This window comes from Danio rerio, chromosome 7, assembly GCF_052040795.2.
Source record: "Danio rerio strain M-AB ecotype USA chromosome 7, GRCz13ab, whole genome shotgun sequence".
Lineage (NCBI taxonomy): Eukaryota > Metazoa > Chordata > Actinopteri > Cypriniformes > Danionidae > Danio > Danio rerio.
The window spans coordinates 19,080,206-19,108,129 of NC_141027.1; the positions used below are offsets into that span (position 1 = coordinate 19,080,206).

The window sequence follows — 27,924 nt, forward strand, 5'->3', positions numbered from 1 at the left end:
ACACAATTGGCAAAACGGTTAATTGCATGCTCAAAATCACACATTGTAAACTAAACCTCTAAACTAATGTACAAAATACAATAATGAACAAACACAATACACCATGTCTAACAAAACACTGCAAACATGTTTCAAAATCAAAAACCCAATCAAAATCAAAACACACGTTCTCTTCCAGCAGAAACATTTAGTCAATCATAACACAATAAAAACACTATCATCAGCTGAAATTACAGAAACTGCATTATTTTAGGTGTCAGCTCTGCCCATATATTTGAAGTCTCTCTACATTTTGTTGTTGTTGGGTTTAGTGAATGCATGCATTTTGTTTCTTTTGCTGCAGAAATTCAATTAAAAAAAATTAACGACCATCTCAGAGTAGCTTTATAAAATGTAAAAATAATAGTACAGACACAGAATTGCTGCAGTAAAGACATTATTTGCAAAAGAACAATACTGCAAGATATACAAACAGAAAAGAATTATAATAAAAAATTAAGTAATTTTATGCATTTAGCCACATGTTCTCATTCACATCACACCTGAAATCTTCTGTGACCGGCACGGTAATGGTGGCCCTTTGACCTATTATGTTTCTCTTTGTCTTTTCGCCAAGTGGAAGCCAGCCTCGTCAACATAGATCATTTCATGTGGGACTTGATTGGCCTCCAACTCCATGACTCTAAAAGTACTTAGACACACAGTGTATGTAAATGTTGTTCTGTACTGTATATCTACTGTATGTACTGAACTCCAGGTTTATAGAGTAGTTCACTGCAAAACGCACTGTGTATAGTACAGTAATGACTGTATTGCATAACCTTACCTGGACATATTGGTGATGGAGTTCTTTGATGCGCTCACTGTTCCTTTCATGTGATTGGAAAAACCTCAACGCATGAGTGTGTTTTCTAGTTGGGAATCAACAGTGATATATGTATATATATATATATATAACTGCTATAAGCTGTTTCTCATTGGCAATGGAATAAAACACAGGGAATATATTTGTGTTTCAGCTCACAATTTGAACAGCTGTTCACTTTGACTTTAGCCTATAACATCAGTTTAGATCATGATGTTACTGTATCTGTTCTGGTCTTGGTTGAGTTTGTGTGTAAAAGAAGATCAAACATTTTAAATTGTTAATGGATGCCTTGTGTCAAAGCAACAAGAAATTTGTTAATTGTAAAGCCCACGAAGACGGATGTTGTGCTAACCGTGTTAAGAGTTTAGAAAACTTGTTAAATGTATTGAAAAAACTGTCATAGTCATTGTAAAAAAAAACTGATTAATTGTTTTAAACCAACACAGATGTGAGTGATGTTGCTAATAAAAAAAACTGTAAAATAAAATGCAAATGCAACAACAACAACAACCTTATTATTATTATTAATAATAATAATAATAATAATAATAATAATAATAATAATAAAGAAAAAAATGAAACTATTTTTTGTTCTGCAAGAGAAATCTCTTCCTATCTCTTCCTACAAAACTTCACTCTCCCACATTGAGACGTTTGATTTTAAAATGGATGCTGTATTAAAAGTCCTTAACTGGTAGGCCTATATTACAAGTTCTTAAAGGAATATGGTAACTTTGAAATAAACAATTACACGTACGTTTTCAGTCAACATTTTAAGCTTTTAAAAGCCTACATTTAGCTTTCTCATTTACCCGATAACCGCGTTTTGGAACTGAAAAGTGGAAGCTAAAAGTCCGTCGTGGTTTCGTCTGTGTAAACACCCGAAAAGGATGACTTCATGTGCGTGAATGGTTGGCTAGAGAGGTGTGACTTGAAGGTAAGCGCAAACAAACACAATGGTGGAGTAGTAGCCTATGTGCTTGTGTTGTTGTTGCTTCTGTGGTGTTTGCTGAGGCTTCATCCGTAAAGTGTGGAAAGACGGAACGTTTTGAAGACGCTGTTTTAACGTGAAACATTTTTACAATAGGTATACAACGTTGTCATGTGAACATAGCCTAAAAGTCTATGATTTTACTGATATTATTTACTTCCACTGGTTGTTCAATCCTCATTCAAATCGCTTTTTTTTAGTTTTGTGAAACAGATTCACTGAGATGTTTAGTAAGATTTAAATTAATGATAAAAAAATAAACATCTAGATAGATAAACAAAAACACATTGATAAATACAAGTGATGTTTTGGCAGGATAGGCATGGGACAATAACCAGTTTCAAGGTTTTCACAGTTTGGAAAAATCAAGGTTTTAAAAACGCACTGATTTTCATAGCAGTCCTGTGCAAGAACTATTTTATTTAGTTTTCTGGGCAGTATCTCCATTAGAAAAGAACCATCCCCATCAAAAACTACTGGTCAGTATTCATTCATTCATTTTCCTTTCGGCTTATTCCCTTTATTAATATGGGGTCGCCACAGCAGAATGAACTGCTAACTTTTCCAGCATATTTTTTAAAGCAGCGGATGCCCTTCCAGCTGCAACCGATCACTGGGAAACACATACTTAGTCACACACTCATACACTACGGTCAATTTTTAGCATACCCAATTCAGCTATACCACATGTCTTTGGACTTGTGGGGGAAACCGGAGCATCTGGAGGAAACCCACATGAACACGTAGAGAACATGCAAACTCCACACAGAAATGCCAACTTACCCAGCCGAGGCTCGAACCAGCGACCTTCTTGCTGCGAGGCAGGACGTGCTACCCACTGTGCCACCGCGTTGCCCCGATTCAGGAAACATCTGAAAAACAAATCGCTTATGCACCAACATCCAATCATTCTATAGACCTGAACAGTGCAGTGGCTTATTCATATCCAAAGAAGAGAAAAATATCCGAAGATGCCTTTTCAAGTTGTAATTGTAAATGAAGACAGCAGAAGTCAATGATTAATTTGAATTATTTAGCCTGACATGTTTACTCTTACAAAAAAAATTCTTAAAATAAAAATTATTGTGTACAATTAGGGGGGAAAAGGTGGTTTTCTACACATATTTAAAAGAAATTATTTTAGAGCAGTAATCACAATAGAGTAAAACTGTAATATTTTTATTTAAGGTTATCATAACGTCAGAATCTTATACTGGCCCATCCCTGTGTAATTGTGTTGCAGAAAGTTGTTATTTACATGCTAAAACAGGAATTATTCAGCTGCTTTGAAAGTGCACACACAGTGTTTTGTTTCTTCTGGAAAACATGCACACAGTTACCAAATCCTGTTTTTACACGTGAAAGCCGTTTACATGTGTTTCCTTTTTACATGTGTTTTACATGTGTTTTCATGTGTTGAGGGAAATCTGAATTTGTCTAATTGTGTTGCCCTGCAGTTTAAAGGTTAAACGATATTTCTTTGCATCGTCTGATTTGCCTCTCAGATGATGTTTAAAACACCAGTGTTTCAGTCACAGTTTCAGAGTCCCTTCAGATATTTGGGGAATATTTGAAAAGGAGTTCTAAATCAATGTGTTTGTCATCTTAAGTTATTGTCTCTCCTAAATAAAAAAAAACAAACTGTAGTAGATGGTAAATCTTTATAATATTACTAATTATCACTTTTGAAAAAATTATATTCTTATAAAGTAATAAAATATGCCATTATTATACTGATGTGAGAGTAAACTGTTCTCATGAACGACTTGACCAGATCAACACAGCAGTGCATTTCTAAACCTGCGATTCTGCATTCCAATTGTTTATTTCTGAAAAATGACATATAGCATATACAGTTGAAGTCAGAATTATTAGCCCCACTGTTTACTTTTTTCCCCAATTTCTATTTAACGGAGAGACAATTTTTTCAACACATTTCTAAACACAATAGTTTTAATTACTCATTTTCTAATAACTGATTTATTTTATTTTTGCCATGATGACACAATATTTACACATAAACAGCCTAAAGTGACATTTAAAGGCTTAATTAGGTTAACATTCATTCATTCATTGTCTTGTCGGCTTAGTCCCTTTATTAATCCAGCGTCACCACAGCGGAATGAACCGCCAACTTATCCAGCAAGTTTTTACGCAGTAAATGCCCTTCCAGCCCCAACCCATCTCTGGGAAACATCCACACACACACACTCATACACTACGGACAATTTAGCCTACCCAATTCACCTGTACCGCATGTCTTTGGACTGTGGGGGAAACCGGAGCACCCGGAGGAAACTCACGCGAAGGCAGGGAGAACATGCAAACTCCACTCAGAAACGCCAACTGAGCCGAGGTTCAAACCAGCGACCTTCTTGCTGTGAGGCGACAGCACTAACTACTGCGCCACTGCCTCGCCGGTTAACTAGGCAGGTTAGGGTAATTAGGCAAGTTATTGTATAATAATGGTTTGTTCTGTAGACTATCGAAAAAAATATAGCTTAAAGGGGCTAATAATTTATTATGCTTTAATTTTATACTTTGTATCCTTACAATAATATTTGTTTAAAAGTTCTTCATGCATTTATGCATTAATGTACAGTTGAAATCATAATTATTAAACCCCTAAATTTTTACCCCCGCTGTTTCAAGATTTCACACTTAGCTCCCTTTCGCAGGGCAAGGGGAGATTGAGCTCAGGTTCTTCCAGACGAAGGTAGTTGTAGAGAGGAAATGAGGATATATTAGTGACTTGGGATCATTTGATTGGAGGATCATGATTAACTAATGTGGACCAGCTGGGTCAATCATAAGCACATGCTCCTCTTGAAATTAGTTTAAAACGTCACTGTTTTTTTTTTTACCCCAATTTCTGTTTAATCGAGAGATGATTTTTTTCAACACATTTCTAAACATAATAGTTTTAATAACTCATTTCTAATAACTGATTTATTTTATCTTTGCCATGATGGCAGTAAATAATATTTGACATGATATTTTTCAAGAAACTAGTAATCAGCTTAAAGTGACATTTAAAGGCTTAACTAGGTTAATTAGGTTAACTAGGCAGTTTAGGGTAATTAGCTAAGTTATTGAATAATAATAGTTCTGTTCTGTTGGCCATCTATAAAAAATATAGCATAAAGGGGCTAATTATTTTTACCTTAAATTTTGAAAAAATTAAAAACTGCTTTTATTCTAGTTTAAATAAAACAAACAAGATTTTTTTTCCAGAAGAAACAATATTATCAGACATACTGTCAAAATGTCCATGCTTTGTTAAAGATCATTTGAGAAATATTTTTAAAAGAAAAAAAAAATCAAAGGGGGGCTAATAATTCTGAGTTCAACTGAACATAACATATATAAATAATTCTCAATTTTTAGGGTCCAGTAATGACTGACCTAGATGAAGCTGACATTGATACAGACAGGAAACCCAAAAATGGGTCAGATTATGCCCATGTAACATCCTGCAGTCATATGCGAAATCAAAACTGACATACTTTAAGTGCAATATTGGAGTGTGTATTATACACATAATACATTCTTTATTTTTTAGCTCATCAAAAGCATGTCTCAATCTCCTACTTCAGAGTGAGAACAATCATGAGCGTCATATTGAAGTGTTCTTCAAACTGGTCACTTACAAGAGCTCTTCTGTATGAAGGACTTAAAAGAGAGCAACTTAGGGGACACTTTAGACAACATGGATGAAACTTCTTGGTCCGGCACATACCACAGATGCTAAACTAGATTTTGATCTAGAGCAGTGTTTCCCAATCATGTTCTTGAAGGCACACCAGTAGTGCACATGTTCAATCTCTGCCTATAAACTCATAACAAAAGACTCCAAAACCTGAAATGAATAGTTCAGATAAGGGAGACATCCAAAATATAGACTGTTAGTGTGCCTTCTGGAACAGGGTTGAGGAAATTGATCTAGAAAACTATAGAGTAGTTTGGCCAGGGTATTACTTTGAACTCTTTAATAAGCTTTGTCCTCTTTTTGGGGTGCCAGCTATTTTATAATGTGTTTAAATGATTTATTTTTCTGCCAACTGTTTACCTTCAAGGCATAGGTCACTCAAAAAGAAAAATTAAATTAAATTATTTACTCACCCTAATAGTTCAAAACCTGATTAAGTTTCCTCTGTTGAAAACAAATGAAGATATGCTGAAGAATATTGTTAAAATAATATACTGTAGAATTGTTAGTTGTGTGAACAAATTAACAGTGCTTCCCAACACAATAAATTTCCATTCGAAGATCACTTTGGAGTGAAATAAATGTGCCATATTAAATTTATTCCAAACATATCCTGCATCCCAATTCACAAACTATCAATCCTAAATAGTATTTAAAAAAAGAACTAGTTTTAAATTGTAGTATGTTAAAAAGAGTATGGCGAAGGTTACCTAATGGTTTAGTATTTTCGGTAAAAAAATTTTAAGTGTAGAACCATCCATATTTTAACAGCTGATATTGCCCACAGTACATTTTGCATTAGACGTGAATTCGATAAGAACTACAAACGCGATGAAAATTGTAAATAAATTACAAACATGATGGATGTGCGAGACCAACCATCAAGTAGAGAGGCTTCTGTAAAGATGTTTGTATAAGTGTTTGTTAATATCTAGCATACTGGAAAATATTTAAATCACATCTTCTGTGTTATGTTTCATCTGCAACAACAATACTGAACTTATATACAGATGCATTTGGATATTAACATCTGAATTCATAATTATTCAAAGACCTATAGAGATTTCTCTGTATGAATGGGAGATTATCCTGCTGCTGCTTCTGCAGTAAGGTACACAGCAAATTCTGGTCTTTGGAATAAACTCCCTGGGAGTCAAAATCAACTCAATCTGAGTGTACATGCGTGACCATCAAATGTACTCCCATTCAGAGTTAAAATCACTCTGCTTTTGGAGTTGAATTTTAACACATTTTTTTGAGTTAGATTATAACACTTTCTGGAGTTAAAATTGTAATCCTACAAAGAGTACTTTTACATTTGGGTATAATATAAACTCCTTACCAAAATTAAAATGTAACACTTTTTAGAGTTAAAGTGTACTTCAAACAATATATATATATATATATATATATATATATATATATATATATATATATATATATATATATATATATATATATATATAAAATAACTGAAAATGACTGAACTGATGCAATACTCTTTACTTACTGCTTTTATTCATGCAAATCCACACATTAGATTTAGAATTTTTATCGATGTACACACTTTGAAATTAATTGTCATCACAGCATTAAATCTAACAGCAAAACATTTACAATTAATATATGTTAGCAGCTAGTGCCAACTAAAACCAATGGCTTAGTAAAATTGCATGAGACAATCAACACATTACATTATATAAAATTAACTTCACAGGAATCAAAAGCAGCAAAAAAATATCTTGTCATACTCCTTAATCACAGTCAACTCTGCTGGCTATAAAGTTAGAATTTGCTCGATTTTCTGAAACGAAGAAAAAAAAAGTATTTAGAAAAATAACCAAAATTAATACTTTTTAACAAAAAAAACTTAATCTAATAACTGTGTTTATACTATTTGTTACTTTAAAATGCATTCATTTTGTAACATTATTTTGTAATGTTTACGGTATAATATCTATGTATATGGAAGTTTTAAAAAAACTTACATTTTTTTGCACACTGCCCATTAAAGGTTGAATAATTTGAGATCCAGAATCACTGCTGCTCAAACTGCTTGACACAGACAATGTATCTGTCAGACTTGGGGAGGAGGGCACTTCAACAGCCCCTTGCTGCAGGACAGTCAAATCTGATGAAAAAACAACAACAACACGTCTCAGCAAATGGTTCTGAAATGCACACTTTTACTCTGAGTCATGAGACCAACTTTCAAAATCTATAAAAATGTTCTTAAATAACCTACCATCATTAGTGTGGATGACATGTTTCTTTGGTTGTTGCAAGCTCTTGAAATACATCCCCATGGAAATAACAACTCCATGGTCATCTGTGACTTTTGATGCTGTCTCCTCTGGTATCACAAACTTGTGCTGGACTACAACATAACAACAATGTATAATTTATCAAATAAATTTCAAAATGACTGTTATTATTATTATTATTATTATTTTTTTTTTTTAAATACTCTTTGTTACACTAAAACTCACCCGCACTGAAAAAATCCAAGAAACAATCTTCTTCCAGTTTAATATATTTTTTCTTGCCTCCAAATTGCACTTTTATCAGCATCGTGGCTTGAAATAAAAAAGATAAATGTTATTTAACAACTTATGTTAGTGTGATGGAAAATGTAATGTAAATATAGCTGAAAACAGCATACTCTCACGGTCACGACTAAATCATGATACAATCCAAAACATTTCATAAGCAATATTACACATTAAATCTTACAGACATAAAGCTCTATTGCTGGATAAAAGATAATGACATTACCTCGTTGTGTAAGTTAGCCTATTTGAAATGTGAACAGCAGGTTTCTCCATCTGATCAAGTAGGCCTACCACTTCTTTTTGACAGCAGAACACACATTTTTAGAAACACAGGGGAAGAAAAGATTATTAGCTAGAGTTAGCTTGTTCACATCCACAAATTTTTTTTTTAAAAACTGCACAAAACAGCCACATTGGAAAATCTAACATGCTATGCTAAGTTAGCCACATGCAGTCACTAGCCTAACAGTACAAAATGAAACAGCTACAGCAAAACACACTTCTGCTACAAAACATCCAACATTTAGAAAAAGCTTTTAGAATTGTATAACAATGCACTTTTACCTACCTCACAACGAAGAACATAACTCCAGTTCTCATGTGCTGCTCAGCAGAGTTGTGTAATGGCGGACTTTCTAAAAATGTAACTCCAGTAAGGAGTTAAAGCACGTTTCTGAACACCAGAGAATGAACTCCAAAATACAACACAGCAAGGGGTATCCCATAACACAAAATTGTGTTAAAGTTTAAAAATAAACTCAAAAAAATTAACTCTTTCACACTTTTTTGCCTAACTCCTAATTTTTCAACTCCAGAAATTTGCTGTGTAGGAAATTGGATATGACAGAAATGTGAATGATGTGTGAATGAATGACAGGGCTCATAACTAAGCAACACAACGATCTGTTAACGAAGCAGTATGTTCCAAAGCTTGCTTATTCTTCTGTACACACTGAAAAGTATATATATTTCTTCAAGAAAAAAACTACATACCTCTAGGGTGTAGTATAAGTATGCGAATTGGGACGCAGCAAAAATCTGGCTTGTAAAGAATCAAGAATTTTGAAAAATGCAACTGATGGACATTTCAGGCCATGATCATTTGAGCAGGGAAGTTGTTCGGAGTTTCAGACTGCAATCAATTGGAAAGGGCTCATTCCTAGTCTCTAATCCCTTCGGAGGGTCCCTCTGAAGGAATTAGGGCATAGGGATGAGTCCTTCCAAATAGAACCGAGTGTTCATTTCAGCTTTAGTTTCTTCATTTGTTGTGTAGGGGGCGGAACAACTGGACAGAACATCTGAGAAGCAGAAGAGCACAGTGATGTCATCAACACCGTTGATCCATATTGCAGAAACAGAGAGGCATGTAAGTTTTGAATCTTCTAATCACAAATTTTGCTATTGATTTTAGAGCAGTTTGGGCAGTTGTGGAACAAATGTTTGAAAGTACTATCAAGTTGTGTTTACCAGACTGCTCTTGCTGGTCATTTGATGATTTGAGCTGTTTTTTTGCTGGTCAAAACCAGCTTAGGACCACCACATGACAAAAAACAAACAAACAAAAAAACAACAGTTTTTAACTATATTTTAAACATATATTTTTCAAACATTTTTTTAACATATTTTAACAGTATGACTACTCAAAAGAACATAAGTACTGACAAAATCATGAAAAGTACATATATTTTTATTAACAGGCTGGTGTTTTACTAACAATGCTCAAGGAGGAAATGAAAGTTACCTACACTGAAAAAAGGGTTCATTGGATTTACAAAAAAAATTGTTAAGATGAGTGGTTGCAAACAGTTTATATTCAACACAGGCTCGTTCTCAAAACTGTACCACTATATACATTTCTGGAGAGCGGCAAATACGCCCCAGGAGGAACATTTTTTTTGCCGCTTTTGCGAATCCACCAGAGGCCGCTGTGTGTGCTTCCTGAAATCTCAAATTTCTCTCACGAGTACCATTCGCACCTGGTCTTCTTGTGTAATTCCACCAGAGGCCACTGTTGACTGACAGTTTTAAAAGCAATCCAGAAAAAGCTAAGCTTTTGCCTGATTTTTACCACGTTTTCAGATTTTACCACATTCTCACTCTGTTATTTACTTGTTTCATTTACTTTTTGGCCTCTCTGTTTTTGTCTTACTCACTTTCTGGAACTGTTATTCACTCGAACCCCATTGTCGTGGTCAACTCAAGTCCACCAACTTACATGGGGAGCTACTGGACAAACTGGTAAAAGTGGAAAAGCCGTCCATACGAAAGTAAGCAGTCAGCTGGAAAGTGCGAAAAGGAACAGCATCATACCCACTGTATGAAATTCTTTTTAAAGATGAAATGCAGCCATACGTAATTCTGGCTACACAATTCACACTCTCCAGAAATGTATATAGGACTACGTTTTCAGAATAAGTCTGTGTTGTTTATATTGGTTGAATTTAAACAAATTAAATTTACTAATGTTCAACTTAATTTGTTTGTTCGATTCAGCCCATATAAATAGGTTGCAACCACTTACCTTAAAAATGCAGTAAATGCAATGAGTCATTGTTCAGTGTATTAAAAAGTTCATTTCCACTTCCTCCACACATTTGTAAGGCAAATCAAATTTTGATAAATCAACCACTTCCAGAGAGGTCAGTGTGCAAAACCACAGGAGCCAAGCCTTTAATTGACCCAGGCTCTTTTTTTATTGGTTTGTTGAGCAATAAATCTTTTGTTAAGGTGTGGCAACAAATCACCTAAGTAAAAGTGCACTTGAAAACTGATCTTACATTAGCGGACACACCAACAGAGAGACAATGAAGGCTTTGGCAACTATAATTCTCCTTTCAAGCCTCTTTAATCTGACCACCAGCATCTTCAGAAAACACTTTTATGTGAAGAAGGGAATGACGTGGACAGAAGCCCAGATACACTGCATGGAAGACCACGATGACCTATCCATCGCCACTTACTCCGAACTGACAGTGATTTCTCAAAATCCAGCAATCACATTCGGATTTTACTGGATCGGGCTTTACAGAGACTCCCAAAGCCCATCGGTGTGGAGATGGACTGGAGGTGAAGAAGCCACTGATATACCGTGGCACACCGGACAACCTGATACTTTACACGAACAATGCGTTGCGATCTCCAAATCCAGTAGCACAGCATACAATATGGCTTGTCTTGTACCGATACCGTTTTTCTGTATGGAGAACTTCGAGCTGATCCTGATGCAGCGGAGATATACTTGGGATGAGGCTTTGCAATACTGTAGACATAACAACATGGATCTGGGTCATCTGATTTCTGATGTGGCTATGAGGGAGGCGCAGAATAAAAGCGCTCCGGCCCAGACCCGTGCGGTTTGGATGGGTCTGCGCTTCATTGTGGGCCAGTGGCTTTGGGTGGACGGGGAAACTGTTGAATATGAAGCCTGGTCTACAGAGGGAGAGCTCCAGTGTCCGGTTGTGGATCAGAGATGCGGAGCTCTGGATTTAAAAAAGATGGTTTGGGAACCCACAAACTGTGATCAGAGACTAAACTTTCTGTGCGTCAAGAGAGTTAAAGGGACGTCTGAAGAAGATGAGGATTGAGAATCTTTGTTCACTTTAATGGAAGAAGCACTAAAGAATCAAACATTAAAATTCGAATTAATTTGATATAAAACAGAAAAAAAAACATTTAGAAACACTTAAAAATGCTAGGGGATTTTTAAAGAAATGCAAGTGAAGAAAAGATTACATAATAAGAGTTATATAATACACTGTGTGACAAAAGTCTTGTTGTCGATCCTTGTAAGAGCAACAAATAATAACTTGACCTAGTTTTTCCACTGAATCATCTGTTGAACTGCATCCTGATCACCACAAATTCTGCAGAAGACCTGCTGGAATCTACATGGACCCAATATTCTCACAGAAATCAGCCAAGTTTGGTGAAGGAAAAATCATGGTTTGGGATTACATTCAGAATGAGGGCATGTGAGAGATCTGCTGAGTGGATGAAGGAGAAATTCTTCAGCAGGATAGCGCTTCTCATATTTCAGCCTCCATATCAAAGTTCCTGAGAGCAAAGAAGGTCAAGGTGCTCTAGGATTGGCCAGCCACCTGACATGAACATTATTGAGCATGTCTGGGGTTAGATGGAGGAGGCATTTAAGATGGATCCAAAGAATGATGAACTCTGGGAGTCCTGCAAGAACACTTTCTTTGCCATTCCAGATGACTTTATTAATAAGTGACTTGAGTCATTGCAGAGATGTATGGATGCAGTCATTTAAGCTCATGGGAGTCATACACAATATTCATTATTTTATTCAGTGCAGCATAACTTTATATTCTATATTGTATATTATTTCTGTTAAGTGGGAAGACTTTTGTCAAGCAAAGTCAGACCTTAATGTCCTAATTTAATAATTAAAAATCAAGGCACAATCATATTTTTATTTTGGTAAAAAAGTGTAATCTAGAGGCCTTTGCCTTTCATATAAGCCACTTCTGATCCCAAATGATCAACTGGAAGTCAAGTTATTATTTGTTGTTTCTAAAACTTGGATAGGGGACAAAACTTTTGTCAAGTAGTGCAAGTTACAGAAGTAATTCAAAGAAAAGTTACATAGTAATAAATGTACATCAATAATAAATGTAAGTAATTTCTGTGGTATCAAACTTTTATTTTCCTCTGTTGAACTCAAACACAAAAAAATACAAGATTTAAAAGTTTTTTTTAATAATTTTTATTTAAAACTTCCAAAAACAACATTATTGTAAATATATTAAGTAGTCAAATCATTCATTTGCTGAAGCTGTTGATAAATGAAGCGAAAAGTTTCAACATTTGACAGTCATTAAAACATGTATTAATAATTAATTGATTTCAGATGTTATTGCTGCATCATGTACATTCAGAACTGCTACACAAAGGAACATTTACAAACATTTATAATGGACATCATCATTTCACTGTTTAAAACATTTTCTATTATATTATGTCATTATTATAAACATTTTATAATTGTACAATATTATTGCTACACTGGTTGACATTTACATGTAGCTGATGTTTTCTGTGTATCATGTTAAAAATATAAAAAAAACATTCAAAGAAAAGACACTTGCTAATGTGCTGAAAAAACATTTAATTTTATTTCACTTCTTGTTTTGATGCTTAAATCCCTTTTTAATCTTTGATCCGTTTATTCACAGACATTAGGATTGTGTCACCAATGTATCCCCAACAAATTCCAATTCACTCTTAAAGTGATAGTTCCCCACATTTAATCTCAATTTACTCATCCATAAGCTTTGAGTTCTTCTGTTAAACACATAAGTAGATATTTTAAAGAATGTTGGAAACTGGTTACCATTGATAGCATAGGAAAAACAAATACTATACAAATCAATGGCTACCAGTTTCCAACAGGTTTAAAAATGTGCTTTTTGTGTTCAACAGAAGAAGGAAACTCAAACATGTTTGCGCTAAGTGAAAGGTGAGTAAATGGTGACAGAATTTGTAGGATAGTTTTTTTTTTTTAAGAAAAAAAAAAAAGAACTGAAAAAACCTTATTTGTTTTTTTGTTTTTGTTTTTAAATATCTAAACCACAGCATTACAAAGAAAATAAAGTACTTATAATAAATTTTGAACATGAAATGAGACCATTTCAGAATGACAACATTAAATATTGAGCATAAAAGGTATCATCACAACCTCACAAACCACACAAAGTTTTAGTATAAATTAAAAGGGAAACTGGCTACACTTTACAATAAGGCTCCATTAGTTAATGTTTTTACTAACATGAACTAAGAATGAACAATACCTGTACTAAGTTTACGGTAACACTTTATTTCACAATGTACAATTCACACAATTAACAAATCATTAACTAAAGCTGTAAGCTCGATAAACAATTAGTAGGCTTATTAACAGTTAGTAAGCCATTACTCTGGTTTGATAGAAATTGTGTAGAATTAGGGATAATTTTAGCTAGTATAAAATCTTATATTTTAAGTACTAAAACACAGTTAATATCTTAATAACAGGCAGATAATAAGCAAGTTGCTAATAGTGTAAATTATGATAAACTAAAGTGCTACAGAATTTATTAATCATAGCTAATGTTACTTTGAAATTTCATTATTAAACCCAAAATTGTGCGCTCTGAGTAACAGCGACTACACTTAACATTTACTTGCTGCTTGTTTAAACTGCTTATTAAAAATGAATTGAAACAACACAATTTTAAAGGATTTTTTGACAACTTAATTGTTTTATGTTCAATCCACCTAAATTTTGCAAAATGATGAAATTAACTAAATCGATTTGTGTTGGGACAACATGAAGGATTTTTGTGCAACTCAGCATTTTTTATAGCGTACACCAAAACAAATACTTTAAAAATTACTGTTTGTTTAAACTACTTATGCAAAATGAGCTTAAACAACATAAATATTGAGATTTTTTGGGACAACTTAATTGTTTTATGTTCAATCCACCTAAACGTAAAGTAAGTTAACTTAATCGATTAGTGGTAGGACAAACTGAATGAATTGTGTGGAACGCTGCATTTTTTACAGTGTAAAATTTAAACTAATTTCTTTGACATGTTACAGTTAAATGAATTAAGGTAAACAAACTTAGTTTATGACAGTTTTCAGTAATAAAATAAGTTAGTTCTTTTAGGTGTATACACCAACAAGTTTTCGCCATTTATTTATGGCCAGTTGTTCGCTATTAATAGTAATTAATATTAATACATCTACTTGCCACAAAATAGATAATAATTATTTTTATTACGGTACTCAGCATATATAAGTACACCCCTCACAAATCTCTCTTTTAAATTCATATTTTTAATAGGAAGCTATACAATATCATATTTGTGCATATACATTAGATTAGTCAGTATACTGAAGCCAAATCTGGAGCTTATTTAACAAAATAACTTACGATAACTGTCCAAAAACTAGTACACACAAATTTACTTGTCTAAGAAAAATATTTAATACAAATTTTTAAAAAAGAGGAAAAATCAAGAGAAGCAAAAAAAATTTTGTAGAAATTGGCTGTAATTTATTTGCAATATTTTGCTTGAATTTAATTGTATTATCTTTCAATTTCTAAATATGTTTGGTGACTAAAACTTTACTTTTATTAATATATCTGTTTAATAAATCTGTTTTCTTTAAATGCACTAAAATACATTGCCTATATTCACTGGAAAATGGAGAAAAACATTCATTTTCAAAACGGGGTGTACACAACTATGCTGAGCACTGTATTTTCCCATAGAAATTATAAGTACCACAATAATAGTATTTTTATTATGGGAAGGAAATTATTCGTTTTTTAAAAATAATTTTATTTATTATATTTTAAAACAAAAAATAATACAAAACAAAACAATTGTATTTCAAAAAGTATAGATAGTATTAACTTAAGCACATACAATGATGAAAAAAAAAGAAATAAACGAAACATACCAACAAATAAAAAGGTAAATAATAATGTGGCGTAACAAAAACTACAATTGTACAATCACACAATACACTCTACTTTGCACTTAGGAAAGAAAAAGAATCAATTTGCTGCATCAAGGACTTGCTCTGTATTTAACAATAAAAAGTGTTCCTGGACATAGTTCCTAAATGGGTCCCCATTTTTTAAAAACAGGTTAGATGAACCTCTAGACAGGCTAATGTTTTCCAACTTTAGGAAGAAGAGGACAGGAAGGAAATTATTTGTACTGTAATAGGAGTATTATTAGTAACATGAAAAGAAAATAATTTAAAAACTTAGAAGTAAAAAAACTTAGTTTATTACTGAAATCTGTCAGAAATTAAGTTAGTCAAACTTAATTCATTCAATTGTAACAAACAGAGTAATTAAAGTTTTCACTTTTTACAGTGAATGAATAGCAATTTTTATTAACATTAAAAAAATGAATAAATATGGGAGTTCTCATAATTCATTTTTTATGTAACTGATGGAACCTTATTGTAAAATGTTATACCAAAAAACTCTTCTCATAAAAGCCTATAGCTTAACTCTTAAAGTAAATTCTTACAATCACTGCTGTATAATTGTGCTACACACACACACACACACACACACACACACGTTTGTTTTCTCATGAAAAAGAACAAACAGCTTTTGTCTCAGAGCTGAATGGAAAGAAAGGCAGTGTTTCCACCATCACTCTCACACCTGTGGTCAGAGGCGCGCGGCTTCAGACCAGCTCATGTGCTCTTTAAACAGGAAATGACTCGGACTGGCATGTTGCTTTAGAAGCCAAACAGGAAGTGAAAATACTGACACTCAGAGTGATAGTTAACATCTCACTTTTTAAAGAAATGCCAACAGAAACATACATTCATCAACAACAATGACAAAAACAAACAAACACAATCCTTTAAATGAATAAAACTGATTAAAATATGAGGATTTGTTAATTGAAAAGCTTAGCATATGTGATTATCAATGTTATTATGTTATGAAACTAATAAAGAGTTCACACAAAAAATATATACATTTTTCCATCATTCTCTTTTGTTGAACGCAAAAAGGAGATATTTTAAAGAATGTTGAGAACTGGTAGCCAATAGCTGTTTTCATCCATCTATTTTTATGTGCATTTTGAAACATCACATTAAGAAATGGAAATGGACTGGAAAACCACTGGAAACACCAAGATGTGCATACATTTTGTAAATGCACATAAAAACATTCGCTCAATTAAGTAGGATCAACTTGAGCTAATTATGAGCTAATATGGAAACACTTTTACTTAATACAGGGTTCCTGCAGCTTTCACCAAGTTAAATTGAAAACTTTAAGACCGTCATGAATTAAATTTCAGACTAATACAGGGATAAACGCTAAGGATTTTTTTAAAAACCCCAATTAGAAAAGATATTCAAAATTTAAAATATTTAATAATACAATACTAATAGTTTTGTTTGATTTTTTAAAAGTAATTTTCAAATATATCCATTTATAAACCCTATAACCAGGGCCAGACAGAATATGCAGATATTTTTTGCTTTCTGCGCAGAATTTTGTGAAGAATCTGCAGATTTCTGCAGAATGATTTTGGGAGTATCATAATTAAAAACTTAATTTATGAATATGAATATATGAAATCAAAAACAATACCTTGTTATTTATTATTTACAATGCAAATCAAATTAGATCCACTTATTTGGTAAACAAAACAAGTTTTTCATATAATAATATCTACTAAAAGACAGGAAATATTGCTTTACAAACTGTATTGTAAATAAATCATATGAACATTTTCATATTAGTCAATAATATTGGTAAAATTAATTTATAAACTGAATAAATATAAATGTACACACATATACACAAGTAAATAATTCCATGATGAGCTAAAGATTTGCAGATTTCTGCGTGTGCAGATTCCGTGTGGGCCAACCTATAACCCTTACCAAGAATAGAACAAACCATAAAGGAGCTGTCAATTACTTCAGTCTACAATAATAGTCATTTAATAATAAAGAAAATATATAGGTCAGGTCAGTATCCCTAGCAGTAAACAAATGGAGAACTTTTAAGCAAATGTTAATGTAAGGAAAAAAATTACATGCTATTTTAAATAAAAAGTTAAAAGTTTTATTGAGATGGATTGTTGGTGATTGTATGGGTTTCAGTGGCCATGATTGGGTAGCAATACATGAACAAAGAAAAAACTAAGACCTGTTAAAAAAGGCCTACAACACAATATTCCAGTAGATTTAAAACTTTGTAAGGCCTAAAATTTAGCTTTTGAGATTTAAGACATTTTAAAACTTTTTAAGATCCCCCGAATACCCTGTGATAAATTATATAATGGACATCCAAAAAGTCATGTGATTTTTGTTTAACTAGATCATGTGATAAAGAAGAGCACAATGGAACGGCATCAATAAACAAATCAGCAGACCGACCACATTATAACACTGTTACACTATAATCTGAAGTGTTGTTTTGGTCATTGTAAAATTCCATCATTAATAATTGTTTTGTTCAATCCACTTAAATTTGTAAAACCAATTAAGTTAACCTTATTGATTTGTTTTGAGACAGCATGAAGGAATTGTGTGGAAATCAAATGTAATTTTTTTCTTTAATATTTGCCACCTGTTTTCAAGAACAGACAATTTTGTTCGCAAACTATACTTAAATCGCAACTTTTTAATGTAATATTTCATTTATGTACATAATTCTGACTTGCATCTTTGGATGAACAGCATAGCTATTGCCTTCCATGGTGTTTTTTGTCTCCAGCTACCAAAGTCAATGACTCCAACATTTTTCATAAAACATTTATATTATTTTGGAACAATCTCTTTAAACCCTTTTCTTAAGGTCAACAGCTTATTTACATGATGTTTTGAGATGATGGTGGCTTTTTTCTTCTGGTGGCGAGTCTCATTTTTTGGCGGATTTCATCTTGATGGTCTCGTATGTGTCCGTTTCATGAGGTTTGAGCCCCTGAGGTGTGAAAGGACAGACAAGAGAGGATGTGGCAGAGAGTCATTTCATCAGAAACTCACATAAACCACACCACTCGTTTCGTGTGCTTTTGACTAACGCCATCAACATTTAATGGAACTTCACCACACTATGGCCACTTTAACACTAGAGTTAAATGTCTTTATGTCTGAAAAAAATATGAAGAATTACATAGGAATGCTTTTTAAATGCTGGTATTTTAGCATCCAGTAGATATAAATGCATATACTGCACATTTGTGCTGTGGAAAATTAATACAGACTGGACTGACACAGTTTCAGTTTACTAGAACTTCTATGTTAAGCTGATTTGACACAATCGACATTGTAAAATCGCTATAGTAATAGACATGGATTGAATTAAATAGGAAGATAGGCAGATAGACAGATGGATATTTTGGTAGTCTTTGGTTACACATTTAATATTTAAAATGTTGTTTTTAAATGCAGTCTTTTTTGCTTTGTCTTTGTTATAAACTTGTAGTTTTTTATTAACTTGTAGTTTTTAGATTAGATTTCTGTAGATTTGTTAGCTTTTATACAATTATTAATTTGATGACAAAGAGAGTATAGTTTACAGTTCTGTTAACTTGCAGCTTTTTTATAAATGTGTGGGAAGAATATCATCAACAAATCATTAGTTTTAGATATAAATGTGTGGATAGATAGATGGATGGATGGATGGATGGATGGATGGATGGATGGATGGATGGATGGATGGATGGATGGATGGATGGATGGATGGATGGATGGATGGATGGATGGATGGATGGATGGATGGATGGATGGATGGATGGATGGATGGATGGATGGATGGATGGATGGATGGATGGATAGATAGATAGATAGATAGATAGATAGATAGATAGATAGATAGATAGATAGATAGATAGATAGATAGATAGATAGATAGATAGATAGATAGATAGATAGATAGATTTGTAATTTAGATTTTCTAAAATGAGTAATTTGATGACATACAGGCAGTCTATATCAGGGGTGCTCAATCCTGTTCCTGGAGATCCACCTTCCTGCAGATTTCAGTTGCTACCCATATCAAACACACCTGCCTGTAATTAGCAAGTGATGTTCAGGTCCTAATTAATTGGTTCAGGTGTGTTTGATATGGGTAGCAACTGAAATCTGCAGGAAGGTAGATCTCCAGGAACAGGATTGAGCACCCCTGGTCTTTATAGTTATGTTTGTACCATTTTATTTATGTAGATAAACACATGCACAATGCATATAATAGGAATATTTTAGCATTACTAAAATTCTGATGCATTACTTTGTTTTGGTTTTGCAATTGTTACAGTCTGTTATAGTCTTTTAATTTAATAATTTTTTAAGTGCATACATATAAAGGGCTCATCATATACAAGTAATATTTTCTGTAGAATGCTTTACAATATTATATGTGTGCATATACATTATATAAGTCAGTACTGAAGCCAAATCTGGAACTAATCTAACTAAATAACTTGTGATAATAGTCCAAAATTAGTAGCCCAAATTGGGACTTGTGGAGCTGCGCATTGATAGATTTGCCCTTCAGTGTTTGGACTTTCAGCAGTGAAATTTAAACCACGCTGAACTGAACTAAACTTCAACTCTGAAAACTGGACTGACACAGTTTCAATCTACTAGAACTTCTAGGTTAAGCTGCTTTGACACACTCTGCATTATAAAAGTGCTATAGAAATAAAGATGAACAGAATAATAATATTAAGTCAAAATAATAATTAAAAAAAGAGCAAGTATCAAGAAAAACGTTACATATAAAACATTACTTTATATATATGTGTGTGTGTGTGAGTGTACATATATATTTATATATAAAACAATATTAATAAATCTGTTTTGTTCAAATGGACCAAAATGTATGACCTATATTCACTGAAATGGATAAAAATATTCATTTTCAAAATGGGCTGTACCCAATTATGCTGAGCACTGTATATATACAGACGCATAAACATAGAAACTGCATATATCATCTATACTATATCTATAGTATTAACGATACGTTTTATATTTAACACAACTACTTAATACTTTAATTTTTAATGGCAAGTTTTTAGTCAAGTTACTTTTTAAGTCTCAGTTATTTCAGTTTTAACCAGTGCGCAAATGGCTCATATATAATAATAAAAAATTATATTATATTATATATATAATGGTTTAATATATCTTGTATTTACTTGTTTGTTTTATTAATGCACAGATATACAGATAGCAAGACAGACAGAGAGGTAGATAAATAATAATCTAAATATATGCTTAATTTCAAACATTCATTACTTATTAGTATTACTTTATTATGCTTCATTATAAAAACCTAATTTTACGTTACTATAATTACCCTGATATACAAGTATCAATGAAATCTTATACAATATAAAATAAATCTTAGTTTGATGATGTTTAACTTGCATAAATGTATAAATGCACAGTAAAGAGGACCGTGTAAATTAAAGCACAAATGCAGAATATTCACACTTAAACCAAAAAGGTCAAATTTACAGAAAGAGTGAGCATTTAAAAACCACAACAAAACAATCGTACCTCATACACCCCTTCACCGGCATCTTTCTTCTGTAAACAAACAGATCAATTAAAAACATTAGAAAAGCTGAAAGAATAAAGATGACACTCATTCAGAACGAGCTGCAGCTTCTCATATTTGGCTGAAGTTCAAACAGTGTGTCGCTGCGTTATATTTATAGAGTGACACTTTTAAGCATTAGAAACATTCTTGGGTGCTTTATATGGGTTCAGATATCATGTAAAGGGTTGCGTGCTCATGCTCACACATTTTTAGATGGGACTTCACACATTCAAAATAGGACGTTTGTAAGTGTGAAGTGGAAGCAAAGAGTATCTAAAACAATTATTTTAAAGATTAAAACATATAGCAGAGCATTTACACACCAATTTGATTAAAAAAAAGCTTGTACTGTTGAGCTCACGCTTGTGTTCATTGATGGATGTTAATATTTATAATAATAGTTATTAGTTATATTAATATAAAGGTCTGCTGCTGAGTTTACTGGACCTTATTAAAAAGTCATGTGTGTTTATGGCACACTGTTTTTTTTGTGCAGTTCTTATCATTTATTTTTAATACATTTAAAAATGTTTTTCTAGGAAAAATATATATTATGTAAACATATTGATGGAAAAAAATTATGAGAGCACTTCAAAGTTGTTAGCGGTTTTAGGAACTTAGCATTAATAGATTCATACTTTATTTGTATTAAATGTTTAATTGTAGAGTAAATGTTCATTTGACTGTTTGGACAGTATCAAATATTTCAAATATTCAGAAATTGTATGTTAATAATTAATATTTAGCACAAAATAGTGTATATAATAATGATAATTGACCAAATAATAAGTTTGAAGTGCTTGCTTAATTTTTTTAAAAGAGTGATCCACATGTAAACAACACAACAGATAACACAGATTTAAATATTTATTTACAGAGATTAACAATAATGTTTGAATATAAAATCTATATTGTCAACAAACAGTCAGTCTCACCCCTGAATATGAGCTTTTTGGTTCTTGTTTACTTCGCATCTGTGAGGGAGAAAACAAATTAATTAATAAATACAGCAATAAGACATTGAATTTAGTTACATTGTTGGCTGTTATACAAACGCACAAAACAACAGAAATGTGCGCACAACTAGAAAATCTAAAACAAAACCTGATGAAGACCATGTCGGTCGAAACGTTGTAATATTGACATTAAAAATTGTTTTGAGAGCTAAAGTGGCAGTGTGCCGATTTACTTTGAATCTTTTGTTATACAAACGCACACATCCATGTGTGTATGAATACACACGAAGGCAAAATGATTAGCCCTCCTATGAATTTCTTTTTTTATGTTTAACAGAGCAATGAAATGTTTACAGTAATTTGTATATAATTGTTTTTCTGCTGGAGAAAGTCTCATTTCTTTTGTTTGGCTGGAATAAAAGCAGCTTTCTAAGTTTTGATACAGAACAAACCACTGTTGTCCAATGACTTGCCTAATTAATCTAATTTACCAAGTTAAGCCTTTAAATTGCACTTCAAGCTGAATACGAGTAGCTAGTAAAAAAATATTTACTGCCATCATGGCAAAAACTAAAGAAATTAGCTATTAGAAACACTGTTTAAGAATGTGTTGAGACGACTTGAGAAATATTTGAAAAAGTATTGAAATTTTACAGGAGGGATAATAATTTGGTCTTCATTAATTGTTTCAGTGCATGCTAATCTTTGTAAACATTATTTAATAATCATTAAATATGTATAAATGCATTATTAAAATGAATTGGCTAACATTAAGAATGTCAAATTTAAAGGTTATCGTATTTATTGATCTGTTAATGTTGGTTAATAATCAAAGCTAAGTTCATTATTAGATCATTGTAGCTTCGGTTTTATATTTAAATAAAAAGCAAAAGTGTTAATCAAAATTAACTAATATTAATTAAAAAGAAAATCAAGTGTTTTATTTCATGTTAAATGAGACTTTATTGCAAAGTGTTACCAAAACACAAACAAACAAACAAAAACTGCAACTGCTTTTCACAGTAACTTAACTACTGTACAAAATGTGCACTTTATTAAATTACAATCAAAAGAGATCAGAAAGAGTTAATGAGTATACTTTATATACTGTACAAAGTTAACCTGCAGTTTTACAATAAAGACCATCTGTCAAAAAAAGTGCCATCTACTTATATAATACATTTTCAGTGAAGTGATCTGATCAACTAAATAATTTGTTACAATTTGTGTATTATATTGTAAGTACATTTATGAAATTCGCCTTTGAGAGTCCAACACACAGTCAATGATATACAATGATAATATGATTACTTGATAAAACAGAGTGAATGACATGATTAGAGGACATCTAGAGTACCTTCATTCTGCAGTACAGGACAGTGAGAACAATCCCATAGACAAACAGCACCGCGTCCAAAATATAGCAGATCTGCGGCTCCCTCAGACTCATCGCATCTGCAAAAAAGGGAAGAAACTGAACATACTGAGCAACAAGTTCTTCTTCGACAATTAGAAACTCTGCAAATGTCTATGTTTAATAATAATAATTAATAAATGTACTCCCATGAACTAAGAATAAACATTAATTATGCAGAATTTGTAATCATCCTTCATATACTGTAAACAAAAAATAATGATTTAGATTTTTTAAGTTAAATCAACTTAACCTTGGGACATCTGAACTTTAGTTTTTAATTGTTTAACTTATAAAAATTATAGATAAAAAGAAAAATAACAATGTTAAGTTTGTTATGCTCCATGGAACCAAAATTTCAGCAACAATTTCAAACGGTACGGCAACCTTTTCTGGATTTCCTCAAAATTGATTAGTGGTATACCAACCATTTATTGAACAATTGATCACACTCTGATAATGACATTTAAACATTAGTAATGATTTGATTGGTAAATAATATATTTTATTTTTATATCTAATAATTAAAAAAAAATTCTATGTTTATACCAGTGGATTTCCTTTGTATTGTTTTTTATTTAAAAAAAAAAAGAAAAAAAAAAGCTTAAATAAAATATATATTTAAAACAAATTAAAGTTGAAACATGATTAACTTAGTTTTGATCAACAGAAGTTGTGATAAAAGCTTTTTTTGTTTTTAGTGTGTCCATTTTAACATTTTTCAAATGCATTTATTAATGTCCAAGCGTGCGAGTTAGCAAAAACTAACAATGCTTGACTATTTTCATTAACATTAACAATGATGAATAAATACTGTAGTAATAATAAATGCATTGTCTGTTCGTGTTAGTAAATACATTCATTAACTACTGGAACCTTTTAGTAAAGTGTAACTGAAATGAAACAGTCTGAGTTTTATAGGTCACTGCTGCGTACAGCGGGTCTAATTCTGATCAGTTTACACTTAATAAATGATTGTGGTTCATTAAATTTGATGCATCACATTATTAGAGCTATTAGTGTCAAAGCATTAGTTATTTGATGATGTTTGTTAATTAATGTAGATAAAATGCAGATAAACGCATATTAATTAGTCATAATAATAATAACAACAACTTAATTATTCAATAAGAAATAAACGCATGAAAGTTTTGACATCACTTTGTTTACACTCTGAATAACCTCAAATGATTAAAAAACACCAACACAACTTCAAATTGTGAAAATATTGTACTTCATAACTCAAGTCAGTGTCCAGCTATAGCACCTTTTGCTATTACAAACAGAAAACATAGCTGTTGATAACGAAATCAGACTTTTAGGAAACAGTAATGGGTTTTTTGAGTTGTGAGAGGTCACGTTTCGTCTCAGTATCAGATCCTTCAAACAAAAAAAGAAAAAAATAAGTGTTACTTCTCTTTTCATGGAAATGGAAGACTCGAGTGACCACATGACCACGCACGACAAGCATCAACTAATGTGTTTTACAAGGTGCAGGTTTAATGAGCCCACTATAGCGCAACATTCTGACAAAAAATTAATGTAGTTTTTTTTCTTTTAGATCAAGATGCATGATTTCTGCCTCTCATCTTGCGCAACTTGATGACATGTTTGGTGTCAGTAACCTTTATTTTAACCAAATACAATTTTTGGTCATTATGGAAATTACAGCCATGCAATAAAACGCAAAGGAAATAATAGGAGGAAAAGTCTCTATTTATTTTAAGGAAACTGCAGCATCTTCACTTAGAGGCAAAAGAGAAGTGAACACTGACCAGTAAAGCTCAAAGAGAAACTACTGTGCATTTAAGCACTGCCACCATTTTCACATACATTTTATTTAATTTTTTACAGAAGAAAAACACACTCATTTACATTAACATTTAACATTAGTTTTGTTAATTCAAACACTTGCCAAGCCGTTGTTAGGTAAAGGGTCATATTGCCTGATTCAAGCCTTGTTTACAGAATGGCAAAAAGACGACTTCCTGGCAACAAAGTTTCATTTCACCACTTCAATGTTCAGAAAAGGCTCGACTCGACGAAAAAAGAAACAGAGACCAAACGTATAGACACAAACCAAATATAGACTTCTAACGGTTTGTTTATAAAGAGATCACCAACTTTACTTACTGCAAGCTACAAAAATATGCATTGTATTTTTAAATGGGTTACATTTTAAAAGGCGTCTACAGAAACAAGTATTTCTTTTTGTTAACAACTAAAACCTTAGTGTGAAGTTTCATTAACCCTGTAACTGCCTGCACTACCAAATGGTTGACCATTTTTAAAGAATAACTTTTTTTAACAATAGTTTACGCTACACAGCATTGTGGCTTTATAAAATAATAAAACTATTTAATCCTGTTGCACTACTACACTTGATTTCAGTTTTTATAGCTAAAAATAAAGGTGATTTAGTGTTCAAAAATCTTTGATTTTGATTGTTTTTTAAATAAATTGATCTTACACTTCATATTTTCTCATTTTTTTATAGTAGATATATTATTCCAGTACTTTTAACATAAACCGAAATATTAACCATTTGTCAGAGGTTGATATTTTTTAGATTATGGGATGTGTTGAGGGGAAAAATGCATCAAGTGTGTTAACTAGGGACATAAGCAGTTAAGAAATGCAATGCAAACATTTTTTTATTCCTTGTTGGGGCAGTTAAAGGTTTAAGAAAAATAAACTAAAAGTATTTTTATTGTAAACAATGGAAATGTTATTGTAAAGTGTAAAATAAGTAATAAATAAAAGCCTCAAAATATGGAATTATTGCATACTTTAATGTTAAAGATATAATCCACACACTGTGATAAGTGCTGGGCTCCACACAACTGATTTGTGTTGGCAGTGAGACATCATGGAATTAAGTTAATTTACTAGTTTTTACTAATTTAAGTGGATTGAACATAAAATATTTAAGTTGTCCCCTCAAATATCTGGAGAATTGTGTTGATTCAGCTCATTTTAGTAGTTCAAAGTAGTTTGAACAAACAGCAGACTTCAGTTTTTGATTACACACAATTCTTAGTGACATCCTTATACACTTAAAAATGCTGGGTTCCACACAATTCCTTCATGTTGTCCCAACACAGTGATTACGCTAACTCAATTGTTTTTACGAACTTACGTGGATTGAACATAAAACAATTAAGTTGATCGTTTAATTGTGTTGATTCAATTATTTTATGAAAGTAATTTGAACAAACAGCAAACTTCATTTCTCGAATGCAAAATGTTGATAGAGGCATCCTTTTACACTGTAGAAAATGCTGGTTTGCACACAATTCATGTTGTCCCAAGACAAAGTGATTATGTTAACTTAATCATTTTTACAAATTTAAGTGGACTAAACATAAAATATTTAAGTTGTCCCCAAAAATCCTCAAGAATTGAGTTGTTTCAATTTATTTTAAATATATAGTAGCAAAAGTCCTTTTTTTTAGTGTATTGTAAACACAGATATGTCTATCAAACGCAGATATATCTGACTTTAAGGGAAATAAATGTCTTCCTAATACTATTAATATTTGTAATATTAACGCGGACTACAATAATGCCACAAACTGCAGCACATTTTAACGGCACATATTAAATACACTCAAAAAATACATCGATTTTTAGGGGTTGTTCAAACTACTTATTTAAAATGAGCTGAAAGAACACACGTCTTGAGATTTTTAGGGTACAACCTGAGTTCACATCAACTTAAAACCGAGTTGAAGCAACATTGAAGGGATTGTGTGAAAGCCAGCATTAACAGTGTACATATCATACATATTAAACAGCTTACAAACAAAACTAATATAAATATTAATAAAAACTAAACCATCACAAACTCAGACAAGGATTTTGTACGATATGCAGTCGTCAATATTTGAAGCTTATATACGTTTTCAAAACTGACAAGAAGGAAATGCTTAATAGTTTAAGGACAACTTTATCCAAAAGATCTGGTCCACTTGACTACTGTATTTATATATGAATGAATATATAAACACACACATTTAAAAACAAAATCGAAAAGCATTTCAGGCGCCACCTGAAAAAATGATCGTTAATGTAATACACTACACTCCAATATTAAGCATGAAAACACTCATTTCTGACCCAAATCGTTTTTCTCCAATTCAGTCATTTTTATAGCAGCATTTAATTCCTCGTTGCTGTAAAAAGCGATGGCACAGAAAACTCACCAGCACTGCCGAAAAACCAGAGAGACAGAAGAGAGAAGATCTTCATCAGCACCACCATCAGCAGCAGCACCACCACAGACAACACACACTTGGGCTTCGCTCGAGCTACTGGACA

General features: G+C 32.2%; 3 protein-coding genes across 7 annotated transcripts; 1 reads left to right on the plus strand and 2 right to left on the minus strand.

The window, feature by feature from the left end:
• The first annotated feature begins 1,417 nt into the window (after nt 1-1,417).
• LOC141375337 (putative C-type lectin domain family 20 member A) lies at nt 1,418-25,305 on the plus strand. 3 transcript variants are annotated; one of them, XM_087260778.1, is made up of 4 exons: nt 1,418-1,805; nt 9,394-9,486; nt 10,323-10,387; nt 10,722-13,640. In XM_087260778.1, the coding sequence occupies exon 4, from the start codon at nt 10,925-10,927 to the stop codon at nt 11,702-11,704; it is 780 nt and encodes a 259-aa protein (XP_087116904.1). In that variant the 5' UTR covers nt 1,418-1,805; nt 9,394-9,486; nt 10,323-10,387; nt 10,722-10,924; the 3' UTR covers nt 11,705-13,640. The 3 variants fall into 3 exon arrangements, 2 of the variants coding, with proteins under 2 accessions (XP_087116904.1, XP_087116905.1); XR_015495449.1 differs by lacking the exons at nt 10,323-10,387; nt 10,722-13,640 and adding an exon at nt 25,166-25,305 and having other exon boundaries at nt 1,483-1,805; XM_087260779.1 differs by lacking the exon at nt 10,323-10,387 and having other exon boundaries at nt 1,483-1,805; nt 10,981-13,640.
• Nucleotides 7,066-8,949, minus strand: LOC147843086 (uncharacterized). Of its 3 annotated transcripts, none has more exons than XM_087260785.1 (6): nt 8,689-8,949; nt 8,344-8,413; nt 8,058-8,144; nt 7,814-7,945; nt 7,557-7,699; nt 7,066-7,372 (listed from the first exon to the last, which is right to left on the minus strand). In XM_087260785.1, the coding sequence occupies exons 3-6, from the start codon at nt 8,137-8,139 to the stop codon at nt 7,346-7,348; spliced, it is 384 nt and encodes a 127-aa protein (XP_087116911.1). In that variant the 5' UTR covers nt 8,140-8,144; nt 8,344-8,413; nt 8,689-8,949; the 3' UTR covers nt 7,066-7,345. The 3 variants fall into 3 exon arrangements, with proteins under 3 accessions (XP_087116911.1, XP_087116909.1, XP_087116910.1); XM_087260783.1 differs by having other exon boundaries at nt 7,067-7,372; nt 8,344-8,416; XM_087260784.1 differs by having other exon boundaries at nt 7,067-7,372; nt 8,344-8,949.
• fcer1g (Fc epsilon receptor IgFc epsilon receptor Ig) lies at nt 18,392-27,908 on the minus strand. Its single transcript, NM_001100106.2, has 5 exons — nt 27,810-27,908; nt 23,548-23,645; nt 22,170-22,208; nt 21,192-21,221; nt 18,392-18,606 (listed from the first exon to the last, which is right to left on the minus strand). Exons 1-5 carry the CDS (start codon nt 27,865-27,867, stop codon nt 18,544-18,546), a joined length of 288 nt encoding a protein of 95 aa, NP_001093576.2. The 5' UTR covers nt 27,868-27,908; the 3' UTR covers nt 18,392-18,543.
• Between the last annotated feature and the right edge of the window lie 16 nt (nt 27,909-27,924).